This window comes from Suncus etruscus, chromosome 3, assembly GCF_024139225.1.
Source record: "Suncus etruscus isolate mSunEtr1 chromosome 3, mSunEtr1.pri.cur, whole genome shotgun sequence".
In the NCBI taxonomy this organism is placed as follows: Eukaryota; Metazoa; Chordata; class Mammalia; order Eulipotyphla; family Soricidae; genus Suncus; species Suncus etruscus.
The window spans coordinates 134,466,877-134,494,857 of NC_064850.1; the positions used below are offsets into that span (position 1 = coordinate 134,466,877).

Below are 27,981 nucleotides of genomic sequence, written 5' to 3' on the forward strand. Positions count from 1 at the left end.
CTGGAAGGTGGGTGTAGAAGCAGCAGCGAGCGAGCGGGCAAGGACGCGCAGGGCCCAGAAGCCAGGGCCGGGCCGCCGGGAAGAACGGTCCTCCCGCCGACAGGGGGCGCGCGCGCGGCCACCCACCGAGGCGACCCCGTGTTTGCGCGCGCCGCGCCGCGCCGCCCCGCCCCTCGCCTGCACTTCCGGCCCCTCCTCGTCCGGGATGCTGCTGCCGCTGCTGCGGAGTAGCTGCTTCCCTTCGTCGTCCCCGGGCGGCGGCGGCGGCGGCGGCGGCGGGGTGGACGCGGGCGCCGGGAGCCAGGCGGCGGCGCAGCTGCGGCGCGGAGCCCACGGGGCGCCGGGGCCCGTCGAGGGGGCGGACGCGGAGCTCGGGGCCGACCCCCGGCGCGCTTGGGAGGCCGCGGGGCCCGGGGCGTGCGGCGGGGGGCGGCGGGCCGCGCGGGGCCCGTATGCGTGCATGGATCCGGGGGCCGCGCTGCAGAGGCGGGCCCGGGGCGGCGGCGGCGCGGGCGGGCTCGGGGCGGGCTCCCCGGCGCTGTCCGGGGCGCAGGGCCGCCGGAGGAAGCAGCCCCCGCGGCCGGCCGACTTCAAGCTGCAGGTCATCATCATCGGCTCCCGCGGCGTGGGCAAGACCAGCCTCATGGAGCGCTTCACCGACGACACCTTCTGCGAGGCCTGCAAGTCCACCGTGGGTGAGGAGGGAGAGGAGACGGAGGGAGGGAGGGAGGGAGGGTGGAAAGAAGGAAGGAAGGAAGGAAGGAAGGAAGGAAGGAAGGAAGGAAGGAAGGAAAGGAGGGAGGAAGGATGGAAAGAGGGAGGAAAGAAAGAAGCAAGGGAGGAAGGAAAGAGGGGAGGAAGGAAAGTGAGGAAAGAAAGAGGGAGGGAGGAAGGAAAGGGAAGAAAGGGAGGAAGGAGGAAAGAAGGAAGGGAGGAAAGGAGAGGGAAGGAAGGGGCAAGGAGGGAGGAAAGATGTGAGGAAGAAAGGAGAAAAGGGGGAAGAAGGAAGGGAAGGAAGGGAGGGAAGAAGGAAGCAAGGGAGGGAAGGAGAAAGGAAAGAAGGAAGTGAGGAAGGAGAGGGGAGGAAAGGAGGGGGAAGAAGGAAGGAAGAAAGGAAGGAAGGAAGCCAGCCAGCCCACAGGGCTCAGCCTCCGGCGGGACCCGCACCCCAAGGCAGTCTTTCGAGTTCACTTCTGAAAGCCTTTTCCTTGCCAACTGTGGCATTGCTTTCTGGTGGACAAAATTGGGAGGAGATCCCGGAGAGGTCAGCTAGGGGTATCAGGGGTGGAGGGGCTGATTCCCGTTCCCAGGCCCCACGTTCATTTTTTTCTTGGGGCTCCACTCCCCCCCCCACTCCAACCTCTCCCGGTACGAACCGCGCGCACCCCTACCTCGGAGCCGGGTCACAGGTGTCCCGGGGTCCTGCACCTTCCCAGCGCTGCTGACGCGTTGGGGTGATCGCAGGTGCTCCCAAGATGCGGAATGGTCTGCCCTGCAAACTCGGGCCTCTTGACATTACTCAACCGAGAAAAACAAAACTGGTGCCAGTCGGAGGAGGGGGCAGAGCAGAGTGGAGGCTTCGAGGCCCATTCCCCGGGGTTACCTGACTGGGGGTTGGGGGTGGCCTCCTCCTGCTGCCCGGACTTGGTTTCTGGTTTTGGGTTCACTGCTGAAATTAAAGCTGAATTTTCAGGGTGGAGGTGGGGTGAGGGGTGTACTTCGTCTGGACATGTCCTTGACCTCGGCTAACCTGGGACGTGGCACAAGTGTGGGGTCCTGCGCCTCTGATCGCCCAGTATGTACAAGAAATAAATGCATGGCTCTAAGTTAAAGAGTTTAAAGATACCACGGGGTGAAGTTGAAGGGAGAAGCTTTGAGGTTGTAGATGTTCCTGGCTGGCTATTGTTAGCAGGGAAAACCCTTTCCTGGCTGCATCAGGAGATCTATCGATCACCCCAGTGAGGATGAGGACGAACCCTCCCCTCCCCAAGGGAGGCCCCAGGAACTTGGATGGGTCTTCAATGTGAGGTGCCCAAGTTAACTAATGTTTCAAGATAGCCTGGCACAGGTTTTTAGTATTGCCACAAAGGGCCATGCCGTAAAACGGCAGTGTTTTTTTTTATTTTGGGGTTTTTGGGTTTTTTTGTTTTGTTTTGGTTTGGTTTTTTTTGGTCTTGGGTCACACCCGGCAGCTCTCAGGGGTCACTCCTGGCAGGCTCAGGTACCATATGGGATGCCGGAATTCGAACCAACGTCCTTCTGCATGCAAGCCAAACACCCTACCTCCATGCTAATCTCTCCAGTCTTTGCAGTTTGTGAAAGTTGTTTTGCTGGAAAATCAAGCTCCCAAATTTCAGGGGCTTTTGTGTTTTTGGATTGAGTGATTTCAGTAGGTCCTTTAGAAAATGTTCTTTGCATCCTGTTTTTTATTTTTAAATATTGTCCTTAGGATCGTGCTGTAAATTCCAGTGGTGTGACTGTGTTGTTTAAATTATTCAGATACCCATCTTGCATCAAATTATAGGACTTGTTCCTGCTTGGGGATGAAGCCTGTACTTTGACCTGTAGAACTCCGCTTCAGGCCCCTACAGGGGCCTCTTAAATGAGGTTTATTTTGTTGTTTTAGTGCCTGGCATAAGTAAAATGGAATTTAAGAGTAATTCAGAATTCTGATCTTTTATGGCCCAACACTTAAAAGTACCTAAAATGCAAGAGATGATACTGTTGTAATATGTGCTGATGATTAATCAGCATAGTTTAGAGTGTGAATGAGAGGACTTGATGAACAGAGGGAATGATAACACATGAGCAAAGGTGCATTTGAAGATGGAACAAAGGGGATATAAGAAAGGGCACTTTAAGCCGGACCACAGTGGAAAGTCTGGCCCGGGTTCTAAGAAAGACTCCTTGGAGCCGGAGAGATAGCATGGAGGCAGGGCGTTTGCCTTGCATACAGAAGGATGGTGGTTCGAATTTCTGCATGCCACATGGTCCCCCGAGACTGCCAGGAGCGATTTCTGAGCTTAAAGCCAGGAGTAATCCCTGAGCGCTTCGGGGTGTGACCCAAACCCCCACCCCCCAAAATTTCCTTGGCATTAGTAATGTATCTACATCTTTCCTTTAGCATCTGGAATTGAAGGCCCCTAAATACACCTTTGACCAGGAGATGATCAAAACTAATTGATTTGTAGGGCTCCATAGGATATTTGGGAATGAGAACAAAACCAGTAGACAGAGCTGTTTGTTCTTTTAACAGACACAAGTCCTTAGATTTGCCTGTGCTCTCCTCACACTATAGTTCTTGTATGAGGGGTTTGTTTTTGTTTTAATTTTTTTTTTTTTTTTTTTTTGGTTTTTGGGCCACACCCGGCAGTGCTCAGGGGTTACTCCTGGCTATCTGCTCAGAAATAGCTCCTGGCAGGCACGGGGGACCATGTGGGACACCGGGATTCGAACCAACCACCTTTGGTCCTGGATCGGCTGCTTGCAAGGCAAACGCCGCTGTGCTATTTCTCCGGGCCCTGTTTTAATTTTTTAAGGGAAGGTACAACCACCAGGTAGTGTTCTGGGCATTCTCTTGGTCTGTGCTTAGGGATCACATTGCTCAAGGAGCCATCTGTGGTACTGGGGCTGTAACCTGGGTTGGCCTTATGAGAGGCAAACACCTCTATCACTGTACTATCACGCTGGCCCCAGTGGTCGGTTTTTTGTTTGTTTGTTTTGTTTTGTTTTGTTTTTGTTCCTTGTATAGCCTCTAAGACTTGCTGGATGTTAGTTAGCTTTAGGAAATTCCAAAAGATAACTTCTGGTCTGAGGTCTGAAAATACTTTTAAGAACAAAGGGGCCTAAGCGGTCTTCCTTGCACGTGCTAGCCTAGGACAGACCCATGAGCCAGGCACGATTTCTGAGCACATAGCCAGGAGTAACCCCTGAGTGTCACTGGGTGTGGCCCAAAAACAAACAAAAAACCTTAACAAGGATTAGTGAGACAGCTAGGTGAAGCTGGAGACTGGGATTTCATCCCCTTCACCACAGGGGCCCCTAAGTACTGCTGGGAACAACGCCCCACTCCTCCAGCAAGGGCTAGGAGTAGCCCTTGAACACCAACCAGTGTGGCTCAAAAACTAAAAGGCAAATAAGCTAAGTAGCTGTACTTGAGTCTGCCATTGAGTTGCTTTTCCTTGCACTTTTCAGATCACGTAATGAATTCTTTCCTCTTCTGGTGGTTGCTACTCACTAAAGGCACCTGAGTGGTGACTAGTGTGTGATCTCAGAGCCTGTGGGAACAAGCAAGCTGATTCCAAACTGGTCAGGCTAGTTGAGACAATAGAGAAGATAGTGTCCAGAGTATTTGGGGGAAGCTCCGAGTAAGCTCCCACATCCCCATGGATGTTTCCTCCCATTTGAAATGTGGTGCAGAGAAGTTCCTTTGGGAAAATGCTATTTAAACTTCCTGGGTATGGTGTAGAACCTCAGCCTGGGGCCCTGAGTTCCCAGTGTTAGTACTGCTGAAGCCAGTTTGTCGAGATGTATCTTTACAGAGTGAGTCTAGAAAGCTCCCAGAGAGTAAAGAAGGTGCTCTTCCCTGCTGGCACTCTGACTGCCTCAGCTATGTAGGATGCATTTGACAGTGCGTGGCACTGGGAGAGAGCCTCACCTTTGTGGACCCCAGGAGTCTGGGTTTGTACCCATCATGCTGGTCCTCCTGCCATGCAGCATTTCCATTAAGACCTTTGAAAGGCAAAGACTGGAGGCTCTGACTCAGGGCTGCAGGCCCAGGCCTCTAGATTCTGTCCCTGACACCTGGGAGCAGGGAAAACTCAAAGAAAACAATAAACGAAAAGAGTAATGAAGTTGAAGCCTCTCTTGGGCTTTCTATTAAAAACCTCAATGGAGGGGCTAAAGGGATAGCATAGTGGGTAGGGCATTTGTCTTGCCTTGGCCAACTCAAGTTCAGTCTCCAACAAGATGGTCTCCCAAGCCTGCCAGGAGTGATCTCTAAGTACAAAGTCAAGAGTACCTCTTAAGAGTTTACAGGTGTGGCCCCCCAAAATATAGCCTCACTGGAGAGATACTTTAGGAATGGAAGTTGGCTGCCTTACACAGCACTGAACCTGGTTCAATTCCCAACACCACATGGTCTCCCCCCCACACACACACACACACACTATGACAACTATCAGGAGTGTTCCCTAAGCATAGAGTCCCAAGCACTGCCAGGTGTGATTCTCTTCTCTCTTCTTCCTCTGCAAAAAAATTTTAGTTAGTAACTGATCTATTTAATAGAAATTATCTAGGTGGATTAGATTTCTTCCAAATGGGATTTTGTGTTTAGCTACTTTATCTGGTATGATTTAGCACAGTTTGAGTAATTGTAAAGGTCCAGGAACTACTTTTCTTTTTTTTTCCACCCTCTGGTGCCAGAGATCAGAACCAGGGTCTTGTGCAGAAGCATGTGCTGTGTCCGATTCCCAGAAAACAGCTTTCTAAAGTCTGAGAAAAGGGGAAAACCAAACAAACAAAAAAACAAATTGATTGTGCGTATTCACTGCTCTGACTTAGACTATAAAATTATTTCAGCCTTTATTTTATTTCTGAGTTGCTATTAGAAATTAATGTTAATTTTTTTTGACTCAGTGTTTGGAGCCCAAGAAGTGATACAGGGGTTAAGGTGCTAGCCTCCTATGGGCCAAATCTGATTGAGTTGCCAGCACAGAATCAGAAATAGAATTTGAGCTGTCTGTTTATGGCCCGAACACCAAAATAATTTTTCATTGATCAGTGAAATGATTTTGCCAGGTGCCACTTAGCCTACCCTAGTAGTATGGCTTTCTAGAAAACACAGTACCTAGTGTGCTACTTTGCTTATACAGGATCAGGGAAATGGCTTAAGAGGGAGAGCACATACATGCCCTATTTTTATAAAAGTGGCCTCTCGGTATATTCTTTTAGTAATAATTTTTATGTGTTGAACAATATTGTCCACATAAGATGGACATGTGGCTTTGCTGTAGCCCTGGAAAGCACCCCACACACACACCTTACAGATGAGAAAGCAACGGCACAAAGTAAACAATTGACTCACAGGGCACAGTTAGGCAGGACCTATTGCAGTGAGCTCTTTCTATCTTTAGGCCATCATTTTGAGATTTACAGTTTGGGTTGTGGGAGAGGTGGCGCACCTGGTCTGTTTGGAGCTGGTCACTCCTAGTGGCTTTTAGGACACCCTGTGGTGCCAGGATTGTGCCCAGGCCTCCTGTGTGCCAAGCATGCACTCAGCCTGTTGAGCTACCTCTTTGGCCTGAAGTGACATTTACTTTGCTTTGTGATTATTCTGTTACTTTGAGAGTGAAATAGACAATATTCTTTTACTTCTCTCTTTTTTCTTTCAGTGTCCTATAAAGATGATGAATGATCCCTGGTATTAGTAAAAATGGACTTTAATAATGTCCTTATCATAATTTGTCTCTTAGGAGTTACATTTCTTAACCTAAATAATTCAAATGTTACAGTCACTCAAAACTCTTTAGCCATTTAAATATTTTAAATATTTCGCTCAAATTTGGTCTATATACATAGAACAATTGAAGTAAGGCTTTCTAATTTTTCTGAATGATAAAAAATAAAATTCCCCCCCACAGTGCTGAAGAAGAAAATCAAATTGCAGTTTTGGTTTTGATTTTATTTTTTTAACCAAGTGAGGATTTTTTTTTTTAATCTGCCACTGACTTCCCACCCTATAAAAACTTCAAATAACTCACTTCAATAGGAAAGACAATGTTAGTACAATAATCTCACACATTTGTGGGATATAAGGAAAAAGAAAAAAGGATATCATGGTAATAATATCCATTGACAATAGAGGTGAGGGCCAGGAAAACTCGTCCCTGGTAGGAAGCTTGCCACAAATAGTGGAACAGTGCAATTAGGGTCGAGAAGGGTCCACTATGACAATGATAGTTGGAACTAATCACTCTGGACAATAACTGGGTGTTGAGAACCCCAGCCCTGGTTTCATTCCCTTACTGGCTACCCCACATTGTCTCCCACAACAGCCCTGCCATCCCTGTATTGAGATGAGGGCTCCAAGATCGAGGATGGAGGGCATTGAGGTTCAGGTGGGTATCATAACATCATGGCTGGTGGCCATGATGGACACAGGGTAGGGTGCAGCGAATGAGGGGTCCAAGAAACTGGCGTGTGGATCCTTATTGAAGTGACTTTTGTGGCCTGGGTGTGACAGGTAAACTGAAGGCCACCAGTGCTTGTCAGCTTCACCTGAAGCAGTGGAGCCCTTTCGAGGGAAATTAATGACATGCCATTATCAGGGGAATGTGGGCCAGCAATTTCTGTCAACAAGCCCAGAATGAGCATCCAATATTGGATTGCAATTTTAAACTTGGATCTTTCTCGTCTGTGTTTCAGTAGAGTCTTCCAAGCCTTGGGGATCTGCCTGAATATGTCTCTTAAAAGAGAATCTGATAGTTTGCCCAGAATTCCCATGCCAAGACCCAGACTCCAGCTCTCAGGTGTCGGTTCACTCCCCAGCCAACATGATGTAACAGGATGGCTCAGGGAGAGAAGCAGTTTGAAGGGGGCTGATGCATCTTGGTTAACTTTTAGTTTTCTACTGGCATCTGCTCTGCATTGTGATGATTTTGTTGTTAAAACTGAGCAGCTTGTGCCATCCTAGTCCCCGAAAATAAAGTAGCTCTTTCAGAGAAAGTGATAGTTTAATTCCAGTGGGGTTGTTTAGATTGAGTAAAGGCCCTTTTAAAAATCTGACTTAAGTGTTTATGGCCTTTATTTTCCCTGACCTGCCTCACACTGAGGAAGAAAGGTTTAATTCTGCATGAGAGAGATCCAGATTGTTGGAGATCTAATCAGCCTGTGGCAGTCTGATGATCCTGGAGTTGGCTTTCTGTGAAGCCTGAGAAGATTCCTTTTGAGAACTTTTAGGTCCAGGTTATTCTACAGCAGGGGTCTCAAACTTAATTTACCTGGGGACCCACAGGAGGCAAAGTCAGGGTGATCCTTGAGTGCAAAGTCAGTAGTAAGCCTTGAACATTGGGTGGTGTGACCCAAACAACTAAAACAAAACAAAACAAAAAAAGATTCCTCTAGGGCAGGGCCACAGGAGTTTGAGACCCCTGTTCTACAGCCTTTGAAGTGAGATACATTGTTCTAATTGTGTGAATTTGTAAGGAAGACACAGCTGTGTTCAGCCAACACCTAGCATTTTGGATGGAAAGGCCATTTTCATTCATCCAGAACACCACTCCTACTACTCAGTGGATGTGAAAGCCAGCTTACCTGGTGCATATGTGCTTTACCACGGAGAGACACAAAGTGCTATATGGCTCTTCTTCAACAGAGGAAGAAATTAATTTCTTTTTTGGTTTGGGGGCCACACCTTATCTGGCTTATCTGGCTCTGTGCTCAGGGATCACTCCTGGTGGGACTCAGGGCCATAGGTGATGCTGGAGATCAAAACCCCTGTGATTTCTCCACCTTTCATCCCCTTTTTGATTTTACTACTCAGCTTTGGAAAGTATTTCCAACCTACAGACCTAAAACCCTGTACCCAGTTAATCCTGATCATGTTTTTGTTGTTGTTGCTGTTGTTGATTTGCTTTTGGGGCCAGCCTGCTGGCACTCAAGAGTTACTCCTGGCTGTATGCATAAATCATTCCTGGAAGGTTCAGGAGACCATACTGATGCCAGGGATCAAACCCCAGTTGCTCCGAGATTGGCCACGTGCAAATCAAAGACCCTACCTGCTGTGCTATTGCTTTGGCCCTGATCTGTTTTGTTTTGTTTTGATTTTGGACCACCCCCAGTGACGCTCAGAGGTTACTCCTGGCTAAGCTCTCAGAAATCGCTCCTGGCTTGGGGGACCACATGGGATGCTGGGGATCAAACTGCGGTCCGTTCTAGGTCATATGTGTGCAAGGCAAACACCCTACTGCTGCACCACCGCTCTGGCCCCATGATCATGTTATTTTTAAAAAACAAAACAAAAGATGTTCTTTAACACCAGAGAGCATCAGCATACCACTACTTCCACTGTCTGTGGCCAGTTCTTACATAAGGCCTTGGTTTACCAAACAGCCCACACTTCCACTTCAGGCTGGCGTCTGATGGATAAAGCTGGTGAATAAGCCTCCTGTTTTACTGGCCCAAATGTCTCAGACACCCAAGGACCCTGAGCAAGAACAAGTGCATCCCGTTTGTCTGTGTCATCCCTTCCCCTCACCATTACCCCACCCCATGCCCCTGTCACCAAATGAGTCTTCTCTATCTAAGTCTCAACTCTGTTGGGTACTAAGTAATCACGTACCTACATTCAAATGTTCACTGCAGGAGAAAAGCTCTGCTCTTCCCTGGGCCACCAACATAACTCCTGGTGCCCCAGCACACTATATTTCCCTCCAGCCACGTGAGTACAGGCTCTAGACTAGGCACTTTTCCAGGTGGTCTGATGTGCCAGAAAAGCCCGATTTTTGCAAGTAGTTCTAGAATTTGGGGGGCCCAATTCCACATAGGCTATCACTATGATATTTAGGCAAGTGACTTCTGTTTTCTTAGTCCTAAGAAAAATTTTAAAATATGTAGAATTTGGGGCCAGAGAGATAGCACAGCGGCATTTGCCTTGCAAGCAGCTGATCCAGGACCAAAGGTGATTGGTTCCAATCCCGATGTCCCATATGGTCCCCGTGCCTGCCAGGAGCTATTTCTGAGCAGACAGCCAGGAGTAACCCCTGAGCACTGCCGGGTATGGCCCAAAAACAAAAACAAAATGTAGAATTTACACTTTTTTCCCTCTCTTCTGGTATGGTAGTAAATGAGAATAAAAATTCGTGTACATGGTTCAGAAAAGGTAATTACAAATCTCAATGTACCCTTCTCCTAATTTATAAGTCAGATGCAAAAAAATCAAACACTTAGAAGAATAATCCTTATTCCTTTGAAATACATACAGATAAATATTCATGTATCCAATGTGTCTCATGGAAGCATGGATATGGATAAATTACAAAAGTCATTGGACATTCCTGTGATTTTTAATAGATGGGCTATTAGTGATTAATTTGGGTAATGAAGAAAATGTGACTGATTGACCATATAACTATCCCCCCCATCCCATCATTCTCTCCCCATGAATATTCACTTCTTTTAAAAACAAGGGATAAAGTGACATGGTAGAGTGTTGAGGGTCAGAATTAGGGTCGGGAGGTACTTACTGTTTGAGTAAATGAAAGAGCACCTGCTAACATAGAACAGTCTGTCCAAACCAGCCGCTGCTTCTCACTCTTGCTTTCATAATACTTCCCTATCAATGCAGAGCCATTCTTAACACTGAATAGTGTTTAGATCTCTCTCCCTTCCTATTGAAATTGCCTAAGTGAGGCTACATGGTGAGTTAAATAGATGCATAGTTGGATTGGAGTGATAGTATAAGTATAGCAAGTAAGGTGCTTGCCTTGCACACTCCTAGTCTGGATTAAGTTTCTTTCACTCCTTATCTCAGTCACCTGAGAATTGCCAGGAGTAAGCCCTGAGCATCACTCCCCTCACCTCCACCCACCCCAAGTAAAAGAATTAGAGCCTGAAATCATACAGCCCAGGTTCAGATCTCAGAATTCTTGGCAACTTGGTGGTCTTGAGAGTTAATCATCCAATTCTGTTTTTCATCTCTAGAATGGGCACAGTAATAATATTGAAATAAGTTGGTAACAGGATACACTGCAGTGAGTCATATAGATAAAACCCTTAGAACAGTAGCCCTAGACAGTAAACACACTAAAAGTTCGTTTTATTGTGAAGGAATCACCTCTTTGTTTAGGAACTTCTTTCATCTAAATATACTTAATGGAATTGGACCTGCCCATCTGGTCTGAGTTTACACACACTCAGTTATCTCCTCCCCCTCCTTGAAGTCAACGACCTTGAACCTCTCCCTTCTCCTCCTGCCTAATTGTAGCTCATAGCTTCGCGCTGTGTGTTCTCGTCCAGTACAAGGCTTTCTCTGCATTCCTGTGTGCATCAGTCATAGGGTGGGTTTTGTTTGCTGAAGTGAAAGACAGAGCTCCTGAAACTTAAGATAGTCATTTGATATTCTCAGGCTCGATAAGCATTTTTTAATGACATACAATCCGTTTGCTTTTATTACTACCTGAGACATTCAAACATTTTGCAGCAGTGATTTTCTGTTTCCTTGAATGCTCATAACTTGGGTAACATTGGAAAAGTCTTTGAAAGTATGTCACACATTTGGTGCCCCCCCCCCCCCCACACACACACACACTGCAGGAATTGAAAGGCAGACGACCAAGTGTCTCCTTTTTACTGCACTTCCTAGCAGGTTTCCTGGTGGACCCTGGTAGGTAGCTGTTACTTAGGTGGAAAAAGGTTGGCTTCTTGCTCAGGTGGGTTGTTTTTTCAAGTTAAGTAATCCTCAGTCTCTGTGATATTGACCATCTTATTTTCTTACACTACAATTTCTAGAAACCCACAATGGCAATGGAATGGTCCTGTACAAGCCAGATCTTTGGGAGAAAAAGCTGGGGTACAAACTCACGATGATTGCTAAGAAGCAGCAGTAACATGTTGAGTCCCTTTTGAATGAAGCCCACTCGGTGTCCATGAAATTCTTCAATTTCCTGAAAGTGTCACAATAAAAATAACTCCTGGTGTAAACTCCAGTGTTCTGATGGAGACTGAAGGGGAAATGAGGAGGGGAGGAAAGGAAGGAAGGGCATTTGGCTCTAATCACAGGCAGGGGCCATATTATTTTTGCTGCTGGAAAGGAGTGCTCAGAAAAAAAATTATGGCTTCCTCATTTACACATGAAAAACCTACCTCTGCTGAAAGAACTTCTAGATAGATTTTTTACCTTAGTCTCTCCTCTCCCCCAACCATGGGGCTAGTCTAAATCTTCCAATAAATACTGCTGTTCCAGCCCCTTCCTTTCCTCCATGTGGCAGAAAAGTCCCCGGACCCCTCATTTCATCTCTCTTCAGCCTGGTTTGGATTGTTCCCTGTAACAGTTCTGCTCCAAACCCACTTCCCCCTTCCCTGTGGGATTACGGCATGTGGATTTCTTCCTTTGTTGTGTGTTTTGTTTGTTTTGGTTTTTGTGTTACTCTCAGGGGCCTTCAGGGGGTTACTCCTGGCTTTGCACTCAGATATCACTACTGCCAGGCTGGGGGGACCATATGGGATGGCGGAAATCAAACCAGAGTCCATTGGGTTTGATACATGCAAGGCAAGCGCCCTACTGCTGTACTATTGCTCCAGCCCCTGTTGTGTGTTTCCAAGACTTGACAAGACTTTTCAGTAGTTTCATGCTACATGCACTGTAGCAATTAGATACAATAAAGGATATTATCATTTAAGGGAGAACTGTTTGATGTCTCTTTAAGTGCCAATGATTAAACTCGGGTTCACACATGTAAAACAAGTGTTCTACAGCTGACGTACGCCCTCCAGCCCCTGGGGCTGTTTTAATAAACTGGTTTCTTTTATGGAATTTTAGGTTAACCACTGGCTATTTTTCTGTTGTAGTTAGTGGCTTTATCTTCATCTACTGAGAGAAACTAATTTTCATTTGTTAAACAGACTATTCTAATTGTCTTGTATTTGTTTTATTTCTCTACTAATGTTAATATATTTATAGCCATTGATGATATTTCCTCATTTGGAATATCAGTGACTGTTCTCTATTGTTCATTAAACTTTGTGGTTACAGAATATCCTAGTTAGATTACCAAATTGAGTAATTACCAAGTTCAGTAAGTTATTTAAGTTGGTCGGAAGTGTCTGGCGTGTTTAGGCTCATAATAATTCCTACCAGAGAGAGATCGCCCTTAATACAAAGTTTGGCTATTACTAGGATTTCTTTTAGTTGATTTGAAGCAGATCTTAGAAGAGAAATATTATCTACAAGTTCATTTAATAAAATAGTGGCCCCTGAGACAAGTTTTACAAAAGTTAACAGCTTCCTTAACCAGAATTTTAGTTCTGGTCTGGCTGTAGGAGATTTTGGAGCCAAAACCAACAGTACTTAGGCATAACTCCAAAATTAGTGCTTAGAAGTTGCTTCCAGTGGTGCTTGGGGAAACTTGCAGTGCCTGGGATCCTACGCAGACTTCCTGCATGCAAAGTGTGCACTCAGCCTTTTGAGCCATATTTCCAGCTAAAACTAAAAACAATAAAATCTTCAAAACCAAAATGAAATAAAATATTGAGTGATGGTGAACTAAGGCTTTCATTTTTAAATTGCCACCACAAAGTAACTTGGTGAGGCCGTAACTTTGTGCAGATGCCTGAAAAACAGGATTTTGGTTGACTGAGCTGTGATATCTTGTTTTAATTTCTAAACAATGCCATTATCTTAAGACTTCTCTGTATATATACTATAGTTTCTCAGCTGAGTCATTAAGGAACTTAAGGGTTTTGCTGATGCACAAACACACTTCCTGTTTCCGGATAGTCATTTAGCTTCTACAAAGCAAACCCCATTACAGAACTGAAAGTGAAATCTAATTCACCAGCTCTGATTGTGTGGCTCTGAAGTGCCTCCCCCCCCCAACCCCCAATAAGAGGTGCAAAACAGCAGAACTGTAGACTGTTGTCCACCTTGTTTTCTTGACTCATATGCCTGCCACTTGTCTTTCCTGTGCATCAGCCCCTGGGCTGCTTCCCTGATCTAGGCCTGGGTTGTCACCGTGTCTTTGTTGGAGCCCTGGTGTCTGTAGTGCAGTTTGCTGCTATTTATAGATGGCAGTCACATGTCTGTCGCTTCACCTCAAGCTCATCATCTGACTCTGAAGTTACATCGGTTCCCTGAGATGAGGGCCAGGGATAGGGTGCCTTAGCTGCCAAGTTTTCCTTCCTGGGCCTGGTACAGGCCAAAGCACTGGACCCTGAAAGTGCTGGCAGCTGCTTCAGCATTCAGATTTAGGCAGCAGTTCTGTGGTTTATTCTAACTTGTGAAAAATATGTAAAAACTACTTAAAAGAAAAACTTTTAGGGAGCCAGAGCAATAGCACAGAAGGTAGGGTGTTTGCCTTGCATTCACCAAGCCTGCCAGGTTGATTACTGAGAGCAGAGCCAAGAGTAACCACTGAGTGCTGTTGAGTGTGGGCCCCCCCCCCCTTTTTTTTTATTATACCATGATTTACCAAGTCATTCATAATATAATTGTTCAGGCATTAGAAGTTCAGATACCAGTCCCACCACCCTGGTGACCTTCCCTTTACCAGTGTCCCCAGTCTCCTACCCGTCACCGTAGCTTGCCTCCATGCTGGCACAAGTTTAATATTGTGTAAAAACTACTTGTGAAATAATGGTTTGTATATGTTTGTTTTGATCTTTGGGTCACATCTGGTGGGGCTTAGAATTTGCTTCTAGTGAGGCTCAGGAACCATATGGAATACCAGAGATGGAATCTATAGATTAGCTTGATGCAAGGCAAGTGCCCCACCCTCATTCCTATGTCTCTAGCCCCAGGGCATTTGCCTGGCATGTGACCACTGGATTTGATAACCAGCAACCAGCATCACATATGGTCCTCAAGCCTGCCAGGAGTGATTCCTGAGCGCAGAGCCAGGAGTAACCCACTGGCTGGCCCAAAAACAAAAATAAGAATCATAACATAGGCTGAAGAAAATTTGGTTTAAGAAATATATCTATCTGAGAACCAAACATTACAAACAGATAAGGTACTTATCTTATAGGCAGCCAGTTCCAGTTCAATCCTGACACCCACATATAGTCTCCCAAGCATCACAGTAAATGGGGTAAATGAGTAAATGGGGTGTGACCACCAAAACTAAATACCTGTAAATAGATAAAAAAAAAAAGTTATGTGAGGCTTAAAGGATTGGGAAGGGACAAAGTCACTCATAATGTAATATTAATAGTAAAACAGTTCATTTTAAATCAAATGTTCACTTATGAATAAAAGTATTTATCTGAAGTATTGGCTGTAAAATAGATTATTTATAGTTGCCTTGTTTTATGAATGCTAAAATCATTGCAGTAAGTCTAAGTTCAGATTTGGATTGTTTGAGGGCTGAGAGCATGTACTTTGTACATGGGCAGCCTGGCTGAGACTCCCAACACTGAAGTAGCACTGGGACTACGTCACTGAGTACTGAGCTGGGTGTGGCTCCAAAATAATGAACAAGGCATAAAAAAAAAAACCTGCACAAAACAGATTTAAGGATGTTTTAAACCAGGTTGATGTTTCTGCAATTGGGAGTTTTGTTCAAGGTCACTTTCTTTTACTGAGTCATCTGTTTGGAATTTTATCAGATGCAACCGGGGGGGGGGGTGGCACATGCCCAGGGGGACCATATGGGCATCAAACTTGAGTTGGCTGCATGCAAGGCAGATACTTTCCCTATTGTACTATCTTCTTGGGTCATGCTCAAATACAATTTTTTGTAAGACAGTTTTTATGCTAAGCTTACAGGTACTGCTTCTATTTTTGAATAATACATGCTAAATTATTATTGGAAAGGAGCAGCATAGTCTGTGTATTGTGGCATAAGTGTAGCTCGTTACAGAGAGATAGGGATGTGCTTCTGCGTTTTTCATGTGGTGTTAGTGATAACAGTGTTTCTGCTAGTATAAAAAAAGATGATTTCTATGGCAAAGTTGTATTCTTATTTTTTGCTTCATCTTCATTTGTTTTACTTTACTTACAGGTGTTGATTTTAAAATCAAAACTGTAGAGCTACGAGGAAAGAAAATTAGATTACAGATCTGGTAAGTGGGAGCATCTCTCTGTGCCTGCTAATTGCTCTGTGCTAACAATCCATATGCTTGTCTAATGAAATTAGCTTTGAGCTGGTTTGTCCTACTTTTCCTTTCATTTGCTCATTTAAAAGAAAAAAAATGAACAGTGTTTTCTGCAAGAGAGAATTCAGAGCCAAGTCTACTTAATTCCATAGCATTTGTACACAGAGCTGTGGAGAACATTGGTTTAAAAGAGCCAGTGTGGAGCCTTCAACTTTATGCCTCTATTTTCCAGTCATTTGACAGTTTCCCAACTGCCAGCCCTAAGAAGATTGCTTGGAGGCTCATGTTTGTGTTTTTAATTATTTGAAGCTCCAGTATATTCCAAACCAGGTATGGCCCTGCTCATGTCCAGGCACACTGCATGGAAAGCCAGGGGAGCAGAGCCATCAGTGGTGCCATGAGCTTCAGCTGCGGAATGTGTGTGCTCCTTCCTGCTAGTGCCATGAGACATGTGCCCGCAGTAACACCAGCTGGTAGAGAATTCTGAGCCCCTTTGTCACATTCCAGTCTGGGACACAAGGCAGGCCCAGCTGTGTGCAGCCTCCCCGGCCACACTTCAACGAGGCCCTTCTGTCTGTTGGGGGTCAGTGAATCATTCTGGGGGTGGTTTCCCTGCATTGAGGCAAGGTGTTTGGAGAACACTGTTTGGTTTTTGACCTACGTCTGCAGCATACTCAGCTTACTAACTCCTCTCGGCAGGTCACCTCAACTCTGAGTGTGTGTCCACCATGTGTGTGTATGTGCTTTCATCCGCGCTAATTGCTGCCTCATCTGTGGCGTCACCGGTCACCTATGCTTGAGTGTTAGTGCCATGCCTTCATTCTCCATCCTGTCCCTGTCTGGGCCACAGCTGCTGCCGAGCCAGCATCTCTTCCCTCCTGGAGGTGTCCGAGGTAATATCTTCACTTAGTCATCTGTGACTCTCTCTGACCCACTTTAAGGACTTTTTGTGTTTTTTATACCTTTGTGGTTTGGGTTTAGGGTTTGATTTTAAAATAATTACAGCTCTCCCACTTACTGAATAACAGAAAAAGGATGTTTCTTGTTCTATTGACCCATGGATGAAAAGGGGTAAGCTTGCACATTGTTGCCTGTTTTGTTTTTTTTTTGTATTTGTGTGTGTGTCTTTTTTTTTTTTTTTTTTTTTTTTTGCTTTTGTTTCTGCTCCAAAATGGTCACAATGTAAATGATAAGTTCTGTAAAGTAAGACCAACTTTAAGAGAACAGCAGGTATGATTCCCTCTGTAGGTGGCACCTTTAAAAAAATCTTTCCCTGGAGAGATAGCCCAGCGGCGTTTGCCTTGCAAGCAGTCGATCCAGGACCAAAGGTGGTTGGTTCGAATCCTGGTGTCCCATATGGTCCCCCGTGCCTGCCAGGAGCTATTTCTGAGCAGACAGCCAGGAGTAACCCCTGAGCAATGCCGGGTGTGGCCCAAAAAAACAAAAACAAAAAGACTTTTGACGAAGAGATGACCTTGTGAAGGGAATATAGCTACAGTTAGATCATGGTCTCAAGAAAAAATATCTTATTAATATTGGCAGTTTATGTCTCAGTGGCAGTGTGTCCTCTCACAGAGCACTGTGTCTCTCCTTGGAACTCTGTGCTAAGACTGCAGATGACAGTCAGTGCCTCCAGAATTTCACAACAGTTGCACATGAAGCTGATCCAAGGGGCCTTTGCCCTCCGAATTCTACCTGGTGGGAGACTAAATTTGATAGTACAGTTCTGGAATTAACACGGGAAGCCAAAAGCAGAACAGCCTCTCCCCCATAACCTTTCCTTATGCTGTTTTGGCTCATTCTTCTGAAGATCCCTGCTTGTACTCAGATTTTTATTAAAAGGATTAATGAAGGCTGGGGCCAGAGTGATAGCACAGCGCCAAGGCATTTGCCTTGCATGCTACTGATCTGGAACAGACCTGGGTTTGATCCCCAGCATCCCATATGGTCCCACAAGCCTGCCAGGAGCATTTTCTGAGCGTAGAGCCAGGAGGAACCTCTGAGTGCTGCCGGGTGTGGCCCAAAAAGAAAAGAAAGAGAATTAATGAAGACTGTCTATAACTGAGGGGATAAAAATGAAGTTCATTGCATTTATTAAAAGGCCAGTTACATGTTTTTCGTGGAAATATCTGGTGATTTAATTAGAACCAAACTTCCTGTAGGGTTCTGGTTGTGTATAATGCACCCACAAAAAGCTGCTTGCTTGTTGCTCAAATGTTTTGGTTGTTTTGGTTTGAGGGCCATACCTGTCAATGTTCAGGTCTTACTTTTGTCTCTGCTCAAAGATCACTTACAGAGAGGCATAGGGAACCATATGGACTGCCCAGGATTAAACCCAGGTCAACCACATGCATGGCTAGTGTATTACCCACTGTATACTATTTGTCTGGCTCCTCAAAGTAAAGTCTTTTTCTTCTAAAGTATTTGACTTGAAGTATTTTCATCCTCGTTGCTCTCCAGTAAGCCAAATGGGGAAGCATTGGGGTCAGGCTTCACTATTTAAAATGACGTGGTTTATTTTGGAGTCAGGATCAGTCCTTTTGCCATTGTTGCTGCTGGACTCTTTGCTGTCACTTTATTCTGTCACCGGACAGTGGCAGAAAAAGACACACATCGGAACAAGCTCTTCAAATTCAGTGGGCTGTGTGCTGCTAATATCAGTTTAATGGAAACAGTACCAGACTGTCTTTATCGTAAGGTCTTATTAGAAGAAATGAGTTTCTTGATGATCTGGATATAACCACTCTAAGAAATATTTACCGTAGATTTTTAAAAATTTAAAGTACCGGAGCTGGAGAGAGAGCATGGAGGTAAACGTTTGCCTTGCATGCAGAAGGATAGTGGTTCAAATCCCGGCATCCCATGTGGTCCCCCGAGCCTGCCAGGAAAGATTTCTGAGCATAGAGCCAGGAGTAACCCCTCAGCTGCCAAAAAACAAAAAACAAAATAAAAAAAACAAAAAAAATTTTAAGTACCAAAAATTGTGTATGTCATTGTGACCTTTTTTGTCTTGGGCTTTTGGGTAGTGCTCAAAGCTTACCCCTGGTTAAATGCTTGGAGAATCATTTCTGGTGTCTGGGATCAAAGATGGGTTCACTATGTGCAAGGCAACTACCCTACCCATAGCCCTCATCACATCTAATGTCACTGTCATTGATTTCAGTTCTTTAATTATCTCTGGTCAGGAAAAAGAATGAGGTCAGAGACAGAAAGAGTAGAAGTTGAGACACTGATGTCTAGCACCACCTGAACCATAAAGTGTTGCTAGGAATAATCCCTTGGTACAGAACAGGAGAAATCCCCAGCCACTGCCAGATGTGGTCCAAAACTATTTTTCCCCTAAAAATGGATAATTTTTTAAGCTTTGAACTTTAAATATTTTATGTGTATGTAAAAATGTTATATTAATGTATGACACATTAAGTATCAATTTCTCTTGACCAGCCAGAAAGGTGTTGGTTTTGTTTCGTTTTTAGAAATCCTGAAGAATTAATTTCCCATCAATCTATTTTTATTTTCCCGGTTCCTTGGCAGTTCTAGGTGAGAAGAAAAGTATTTTGCCATGAAATAGCATCAGCCTTCCCCACTCACACAGGAGAAGCTCCAAAATATAAAGCCCAGGATTGCTCATGTCAGATGTCTTGAGCAAAATAGGCTTATGGAGGCCCCTAAACCAGGCTGCTAGGTAGAGCACCTTGCCCTCTTGGACCTTGCAGGTTTCTGGTCCTCTGGAACAAATGCAAATGGCTGTGCTTTCTATGAAGATGGATTCTGCACAGGCTTTGTTTTGTTTATCCGGATAATGCCTCATTAATGAGCACTATTTGGTAGCTAGTTCAGTCTGAATGGAACTAGAAGTTACAACAGCATTACCAAAGGCAGTTCTGGGCAATCCTAGTTGGACCCCCTCCTGAGAGGGACTCTAGTCAGAGTTTAATGTTGATTCAGTGTTTTAAAGCAAAAATGGCTGAAAAAAAGGCTTAAGGAGCTTCCTTTAGAAGAAACATGGGTCTCCTTTAGATAGCTATGGGTTTTCTCATCATTAATAGTGAGAAATTAATAACTTTCCACCATGTTGTCGGGAATCAGAGCTCAATGCAGAAGGAATATCTCCAGAACAGCCTATATGGTTCTCCTATTCCCACTGCCTATGGTCCCTAGGGCAGGATCTGCAGGTTGCTGTCAGGAAGGATCCGTGCGGGGTCCACACTGCTTTACAAAAGCACAATACTGGCCAAGCTAATGAATGTCATGCTCAGTGGCTTACAAATAGAAGAGTTCACCTCCAGGGGTCTCAAACTTGCGGCAAACGGCCCTCCATACAACATTTTGTGGCCCTGCCCTAGAGGAATCTTTTTTTGTTTTGTTTTGTTATTTTTGTTTTGTTTTAGTTGTTTGGGTCACACCCCCAATGTTCAAGGCTTACTACTGACTTTGCACTCAAGGATCACCCCGACTTTGCCTCCTGCGGCCCGCAGATAAATTGAGTTTGAGACCCCTGCTACATCTTTGTTTTTCACTTCATTAGCCCATTTCACTTCCTGTCAGTGTGGGGAAGATTAGGAAATGAGTGGGACCAAGCGTGGTGTGGACAAGTGTCTCTTTATAATTTATAATCTCAAGTCACCTTCTCGCTTTGTATCCTAGAATGTATAAGCTACATAAAGCTAACGGTGGCTTACATAAAACCCTTTGAGATGAGTTAAATAAGAAATTACTTTCATGCCTAGTGATATTGCTACATGAATTTTCATATTAGGAAAACACCTTGTTTGAAATAATTAATGTAAGGTGTTGCTGTGCACTGAATGTTTAATATGTTTAAACTACTGTTGAATCACCTTTTCTTTCCATACTTTTATTGTAACTGACTCTATCATTAAAAAGAAATCCAGCACCAGATTAAATAAGTTTTAAATAGCTGGTGGACAGGATTTGCTCATTGGAGACTGATTCCTCCACCAGCATTACGTTGGGAATAGTCCTTACAGTTACATTTTTTATTGTCAACATTTTGTTTTGCAAGACATTGGGACTTCTTGTTGTCTTTGTTTGCATGTAATCAGCTCAGAAGTGCTATCCCACAGAGGAGAGGAGAGAGCCCCTTGTCTGGTTGTCAGAGGAACTCGGCCAATTTGCATTGCAGTAGAGTTGCTTGCTCTGATTATGGTTTGGAAACCCACTTTTTGCTGCCATTTCTTAGGGACACAGCAGGTCAGGAGAGATTCAACAGCATTACCTCAGCTTATTACAGAAGTGCCAAGGGGATCATATTAGTTTATGATATCACCAAGAAAGAGACATTTGATGATTTGCCAAAATGGATGAAGATGATTGATAAGGTAGGTTTCATGTTTTTCTCTCAGGTGTGAACTTATGAAAGGAAGCAGACGGGGGCTGGGATGTGATTCTGGTAGGGCAGGCTCTGCATTTAAGAGGTACTGGATTTGATCCCCAGATTCAACATAGATGGGAGAAAAGGGGATAAAAACATACTTACATGGGAATGGAACATGCTTTTCTATACTAAATAACTACTTTGGTCCCAAGTAGATTTCTATTCCAGTGTGATAGATAAGACAAGAAAAATTAAGATTTATCCAGAAACAGCTTGGGTTTTTTTCTGGTACCTTGAACTCCTTCATAATCTGCTTTTGAGGACAGTGGATACATGTGTGTGGCTATTCATATATAAAATCTTGAGAGCAGCGACCCCCCCTATATCCAGTATCAATACAGAGTCTACCCAGGCAAATTCCCTCACTGGATACATGCCTACCAGACCACAGGTACCCAAGTAACAGGGCCTTGTTCTGAGGAAGAACACATTCTTTGACAGGAGGCAACACTTGTATCTGGATGGTTAATGTAAACTGGCTGGAGAGATAGCATGGAGGTAAGGCATTTGCCTTGCATGCAGAAGGACAGTGGTTCAAATCCCAGCATCTCATATGGTCCCCCAAGCCTACCAGGAGTGATTTCTGAGCGTAGAGCCAGGAGTAACCCCTGAGCACAGCCAGGTGTGACACAAAAACCAAAAAAAAAAAAAAAAGAATTGGGTTTCCCAAATGCTCCCTTTGCACAGAACACGTAGGGTGAGGTATGGAATACAGTGACCACATTCTTAGTTTTCTTTCTATAGTCTTAAAAAATTATACAATTATAATACAAGCACATTTTTACTATATTTTAATACTTTAAATTCATGTTTAAGTTTGGACTGTCAGTTAAACCATGTTTTTAGTGAGAATTTTTGAAATACGCAGCGGGAGTGGGGGTGGGAGGGTAGCTCGAAGGGCTGGAGCATATGCTTTGCTTGTGGAAGCCCATGTTCTGTTCCCAGCATCGCTTGGTTCCCCTAGCGCTGTCAGGAGCCAGACATTGTGCTGGGAGCAACTCCAAAATATCAGAGTAACCCCCAAAATAAACCAATTGCTGAAGGCCAGGGTTGCTCATGTCAGATGTCCCAGCCTGAGGTGACCCTGCACAGAGCCTGCCTGACCCACACCGCATGCATGGTCTTTCACCAGACCCCACTTTTCTCCAACCTGAAACCCCAAATTTTCCTTCTAAGTGAATGAGAGGAGCAGACCTCATTGCTAGCTGAACCCTAAAGCTAGTGTCTTGCATACATAAAGATTAACAGTGACTTCCACTCTGAAGTGGACTGGTGGGCACTAGGGTCTGTAGCCCCACGTGAGATAGGATGTTCTCCTCCACCCATGCCTGACCTTGGCCCCAGCCCACTCTGGGTTGGTCCTGGGTCCATGAGTGCTGAGTGATTTTGCTTCATAACAGTTTCAGAAGCTCGGCAATTCTTGCCCTGTCTGTTATTAGGACAGTGTTCTCAGCTAGAGAGGGTCCACAGGTAAAAGTCAGAGCTCAGGTCAACCAGTAGGTTGGGCCTTATGGTGGATATAAGGTCAAAGTGGGCCCCTGGTTGGAGAAAGATTGAGAAACTACCTAGAATGTATGCACTACAGTGAGATATTTATTGATAGGGCTTGAGGGGTGACTCCAGAGTGCCCCTGGCATGTTACTGAAAATGTGAGGTGTGTGCACCAGTCCTTTGAGCTATCTCCCTGCCCCAGGTGATTTAAATATTTAGGAGGAGCTTCTTTTGTGCTTTCTAAATTTAAAACAAGCATCAAAAAAACTGTTTGGGGCCGGAGCAATACCACGGCACTAGGCCATTTGCCTTGCATGCTGCCAACTCAGGACAGACCTGGGTTAAATCCCTGGCATTCTATATGGTCCCCTGAGCCTGCCAGGAGCTATTTCTTTTTTTTTGTTTTGTTTTGGTTTGGTTTGGTTTTTGGGCCACACCCGGTAATTCTCAGGGGTTACTATGGCTAATCGCTCAGAAATCGTTCCTGGCTTGGGGGACCATATGGGACGCCAGGGATCAAACTGAGGTCTGTCCTGGGTCAGCTGTACAAGGCAAATGCTCTATCGCTGTGCTATTGCTCTAGCCCCACCAAGAGCAGTTTCTGAGTGCAGAGCCAGGAGTAACCCGAGCATTGCGGGTGTGGCCCAAAAACAACACAACTTGGTGTACGATTTTTTTTAATTGATATTGTTTTTATATGTGATGTGATATATATTAAAATCAAGAAAGGCCAGAAAGTTTTCAGATTTATAGTCTGGTGCCCCAAACAAGAAACAGATTACCACTCCATTGAAGTTTTATGTCCTGCTTATTTTATGCAAGATTGGGGAGTGATAGCATTATGGGTAGGGTGTTTGCTTTGCATGTAGGTAACCCAGGTTTGATCCCCAGCATCCCATATGGTCCCCTGAGCTGCCAGGAGTGATTCCTGTATGCAGAGCCAGGAGATACCCAACTGTCGCCAGATGTAGCTAAAACATTTAAAAGAATAAAAATGATGGGGGCACACACATTTTGTGTGTGTGTATGTGTGTGTGTGTGTGTGTGTGTGTTAACCCAACTGTTGCCAGGTGGTGGCCAAAAACTTTAAAAGATGGGGGTACACACATAGGTTGTGTGTGTCTGTGTGTGTACACTTCGGGGCCACACCTGATGGTGTTCAGGGGGGACTGACCATGTATTGGAGAAATCAAACCCAGGACTCCAGCATGCATATCTTTCACTCTAACCAATCTTACAATAATGATCTTTCAAAGCTTTTTCTTTATGATAACATTTCTTTTTCTACCTATGTCATTTTATTCTTAGGTATTTTATTAACATCTAAGGTTTGTTTGTTTGTGAATGGTCCTCATCTTGATAGAGAGCTTTGTCAATATTTTGAAGGGATTTCCTTAAGTTAGGTTGAGTGCTTATTGGTTGCAGGCTAATACGCTGGTTGGTGGTTATGCCTATTACTAACACGGAGCTTTCTAAAATACCCTTCCCAGTAGTAACAGGCACCACCAACCACAGCATTGCACACCGGAAACTGTCCTGCCTGGAACTGAATAGATGTTTGAGATCAGTGGAATGAATGAGCACACTGGTGAGAAGAGTCAGATAGGCTTATGCTTCATGTCCTTCTGTGACGATGCCCACTTTTGAAACGCAGCTTTATTTGAAATCCCACAGTATGCCTCAGAAGATGCAGAACTTCTCTTAGTTGGAAATAAGTTGGACTGTGAAACGGACAGAGAAATCAGCAGACAGCAAGGCGAAAAGGTGAGAGAAACCAAGAAGGTCACAATCCTAGGTTCCTTACGTTTATAAGGGTTATACCCAATATGCCTTTTTCTTTTTCTTTAAAAAGCTTAGGAGATAATCAGATGGTTTTCACTCAGTCATGTTGTTCTCTTTCTCACTGGACTTGTACTTCAAACTTGTTTTTGAATGGAAGGGATGGGGAGCAATAATATGGCCTGCTTCTATTACATATCCCAGAGCTTCACCAATGAATTGGCCACTCTCTTAGAGAGAAAAAAGAACCAGTGCTCCCCAGAAAGTAAAGAGATCTTCATACTTTTAGAAGACTGACAGGAGGAGCCAGAGATAACACAGCTGTAGGGCGTTTGCCTTATGAGGCCAACTCAGGACAGACTGGTTTGATTCCCAGCATCCCATATGGTCCCCTGAGCCTGCCAGGGGCGATTTCTGAGCGCAGAGCCAGGAGTAACCCCTGAGTGCTGCCAGATATGACCCCCTCCAAATAAAAGATGACTGGCAGAAAATGCCCCCCCCCCAGACACCATCCCCCCCATCATTTTACTGCTCTTGGGAAGCAACATTTCCCACATTGGTGAAAGTGGTCTAAGCTGACTTTTTATGCAGACTTTTTTCATTGTAAAATTGCTTTTATGATTTTTCTCTTCCTCCAGTATTCTTAACCTCATTTTTCACATATGCACACTTGCACACTTTGGCAAGTATTTGACTCTGTGACCTTGATGTGCCCCTCTGGGCTTTTGGTTTGTGATTTATTGAAGATATAGGTGTTTATTTACAGCAGTTGTGAACTTGACAACTCTTGGTTCCTTCCTTTCCCTGAAGAGTCTCAGAGCTAGGCTTGTCCCCATGCGAGGCCCTGAGACCAAACTGCACACCAAAGATGAGAAGAAATTTTATTTTTTTGTTTTTTTGTTTTTCAGTTTGCACAGCAGATAACTGGGATGCGGTTCTGTGAAGCCAGTGCCAAGGATAACTTTAATGTGGATGAAATTTTTCTGAAACTTGTTGATGACATTCTGAAAAAGGTAAAAAAAAAAAAATACATATACATATATATATTAAGAAAGTATTACATGTGAAGCCTGTTGCTCCCTTTATTAGTTTTTGGTTGAGAGTTTCGGATTGAGAGTCGGATCAGTTTTCTGTAATCACAGACCCCAGATTACACTGATGTAGCTCTTCTCCCCACATAAGGTGTTCGGTGTCCTTGTTTAGCCTAAGTACAGATTAGTGGGGTCGCTCTAAATGTGCCATTCCTGGAGCAGATGCATTGCATGAGGGAGAGCTGGGTTTGGTTGCCAGCACCAAATATTTCACAGAGCATTACCAAGAGTAGAAAAATCTCTGAACCCCCACAACGGGTACAACCCCAAATCAAAAATCCTATATTGTTTTATGTAACATTTTCTTTTCAATCTGTGTAAACTAGCGACTTATTGAAGCATGCAAGTATCTTGACTGAACAGGGTTAATTTCCCTAACCATAGATGTATGCTGATGCCTGAGGGCTTCATTGAACCTCAGTATCTTTTTGAGAAACTTTGAGCCTTACATTTATTACATATCATTTGCTTGGTTCAAACTTGTTGCTTACCAAGAAAGGTTATTGTGTTTTGTTGATTTGTTTTTGGAGGGGTGGTTCTGCACCCAGCAGTGCTGGATGCTACTTTGAGCTCAAGCTCAGGCTTTAGAGGGTCACTCCTGGTTGTTCTCCAGAGACCCTGCAGCATCAGGGATCAATCAGACTAAGGCTTTCTGCTTGCAAATAATGCACCCTCTCCAAGCATTTCAGCTCTTTACAAGTACAGTTTACAGATAATATGATATACTTTGAGAAAGCAAAACCAGGAGCTGGAGATTATTTTGGACAGTACAGTGCAGCTATACTGCATCAGCTGACCCAGGTTCAAACCCTGGTACCCCTAGAATTTTCAGGAGTAGCCTCTGAGCCACATGTGTCGCAAAAGCCAAAAGGAAAACAGAACTATTTTTTAAATTTATTATTGCATTGCATTTTAATCTCTCTGGACTCAATAGAAATGCATAGGTTAGGCAGTATTTATGTTCTTCTCATCAGGGAGATATGAATCTCCCTGAGCCTGGCTTTTATTTTTTGGCTTAGATAGCTGCGTATCTGATTAAACCTGTTATTTAGTTACATGTTATCTGGTTAAATTTGCTGTTTAGTTACACGTAACATAGCAATACTTTGTCTTTATATAGTTGTATAATTTACAAAGAACTCACATATGTTGGGAGGTTGACATGCTTATCCTCTTAATCACAGATGCCTCTGGATATTTTACGGAATGAGTTATCCAATAGTATCCTCTCCTTGCAACCAGAACCTGAGATTCCACCAGAACTGCCTCCACCAAGACCACATGTCCGATGCTGTTGATTTGCTACTTTGGAGACAAAGTGGAAATTATTCCTTAAGAGAGAAGAGTGTTCTATTCTGCACTACAATCATTTTGACAGTTTCCTTTCGCACTTTGTAATCCAAGTCAGAGCTATACACTAACTTGTAAATACGTATGCCAGTAGCAGTCCTGGGTAAGTTTTGGTTATAAATCAGATATTTCCCTCCAAATGATTTTTCATTGTCCCAGTGTGTAGTGTCCACACACTGGAAATCGTAGTACTTCTAATATGAAGACTGGGAGAAATGAAAAATACAATGGTCTTTGAAATAAGTATTGTCCTTGGTAATTATATTATGAGGGCAGAAGATATTCTAATAAGAAGAAAGAATTTGGTGCTTTGCTTACTGTTATAAGACTTTGCGGGGGGAAGCTATATTAAGTACTTTTTCATATAAGACATTTCCCTCAGTGGTAGCATCTTTGAATTATTGGAGTGTTTCTGCCATGAAGCAAAGTTCCAGCCAGAGCCAGCATTGAAGGTTATTTATTACTGTTAATGTAATGGTGGAATGTCACTACTTAGAGGGTAGGGTTTGACTCAGTCCTGAGGCACAGAATTTCTTTTATTGTTTCCTGATGAACATACCTTAGATTCTAAGAGCTACAAAGATTCAATAAAGAAATGTTTTTGAAATTATAGAAGATTTTAAAACAACGCTGCTGTCTTAAACAAAATTCTGTTGAAGGGAATTTTAATGAAATTTGAAAGAATTTTAAAGGTATCATTTACTATATCAAAGAACTGACATGTATTTACCTAAACATTCTATACCTTTGTAATGATAAAAATTTCCCCATATGGTAAAGCGTATTATTCCTTTTAAGCATAGGCTGTGTTCTTTTTTTCTTTAACTTTCTTTTTCTTTTCTTTTTCCTTTTTTTTTTTTTTTTTTTTTTTGTCAGATAATGAGATTGTGAACTTTCTTTGTATATCTTTTATTATTAAGCTGCACTGTTTTGTTTAGTCAAGGTATAAAGGTAATTACGTATTTGAATAACTCAGCGTGTCTTGAGTGTTGTGACATGAAAAGCATTGTGGTCTTTCTACACTAATGACGTGCAAATAAAATTTTGTATTTATGAATGACA

At 43.9% G+C, this 27,981-nt stretch overlaps 1 protein-coding gene across 1 annotated transcript; it reads left to right on the forward strand.

Annotated features, from left to right (window-relative positions):
* The first annotated feature begins 205 nt into the window (after nt 1-205).
* On the forward strand, nt 206-27,981 carry RAB12 (RAB12, member RAS oncogene family). Its single transcript, XM_049770110.1, has 6 exons — nt 206-695; nt 15,717-15,777; nt 21,014-21,152; nt 24,374-24,463; nt 25,387-25,491; nt 26,754-27,981. Exons 1-6 carry the CDS (start codon nt 206-208, stop codon nt 26,865-26,867), a joined length of 999 nt encoding a protein of 332 aa, XP_049626067.1. The 3' UTR covers nt 26,868-27,981.

Bases quoted from the DNA above. Each gene is read 5' to 3' on its own strand.
- RAB12 (XM_049770110.1), top strand. From the start codon at position 206: ATGCTGCTGCCGCTGCTGCGGAGTAGCTGCTTCCCTTCGTCGTCCCCG. The intron at 15,778-21,013 runs GTAAGTGGGAGC...GCCATTTCTTAG, and splicing joins AAAATTAGATTACAGATCTG to GGACACAGCAGGTCAGGAGA. The intron at 24,464-25,386 runs GTGAGAGAAACC...TTTGTTTTTCAG, and splicing joins GCAGACAGCAAGGCGAAAAG to TTTGCACAGCAGATAACTGG.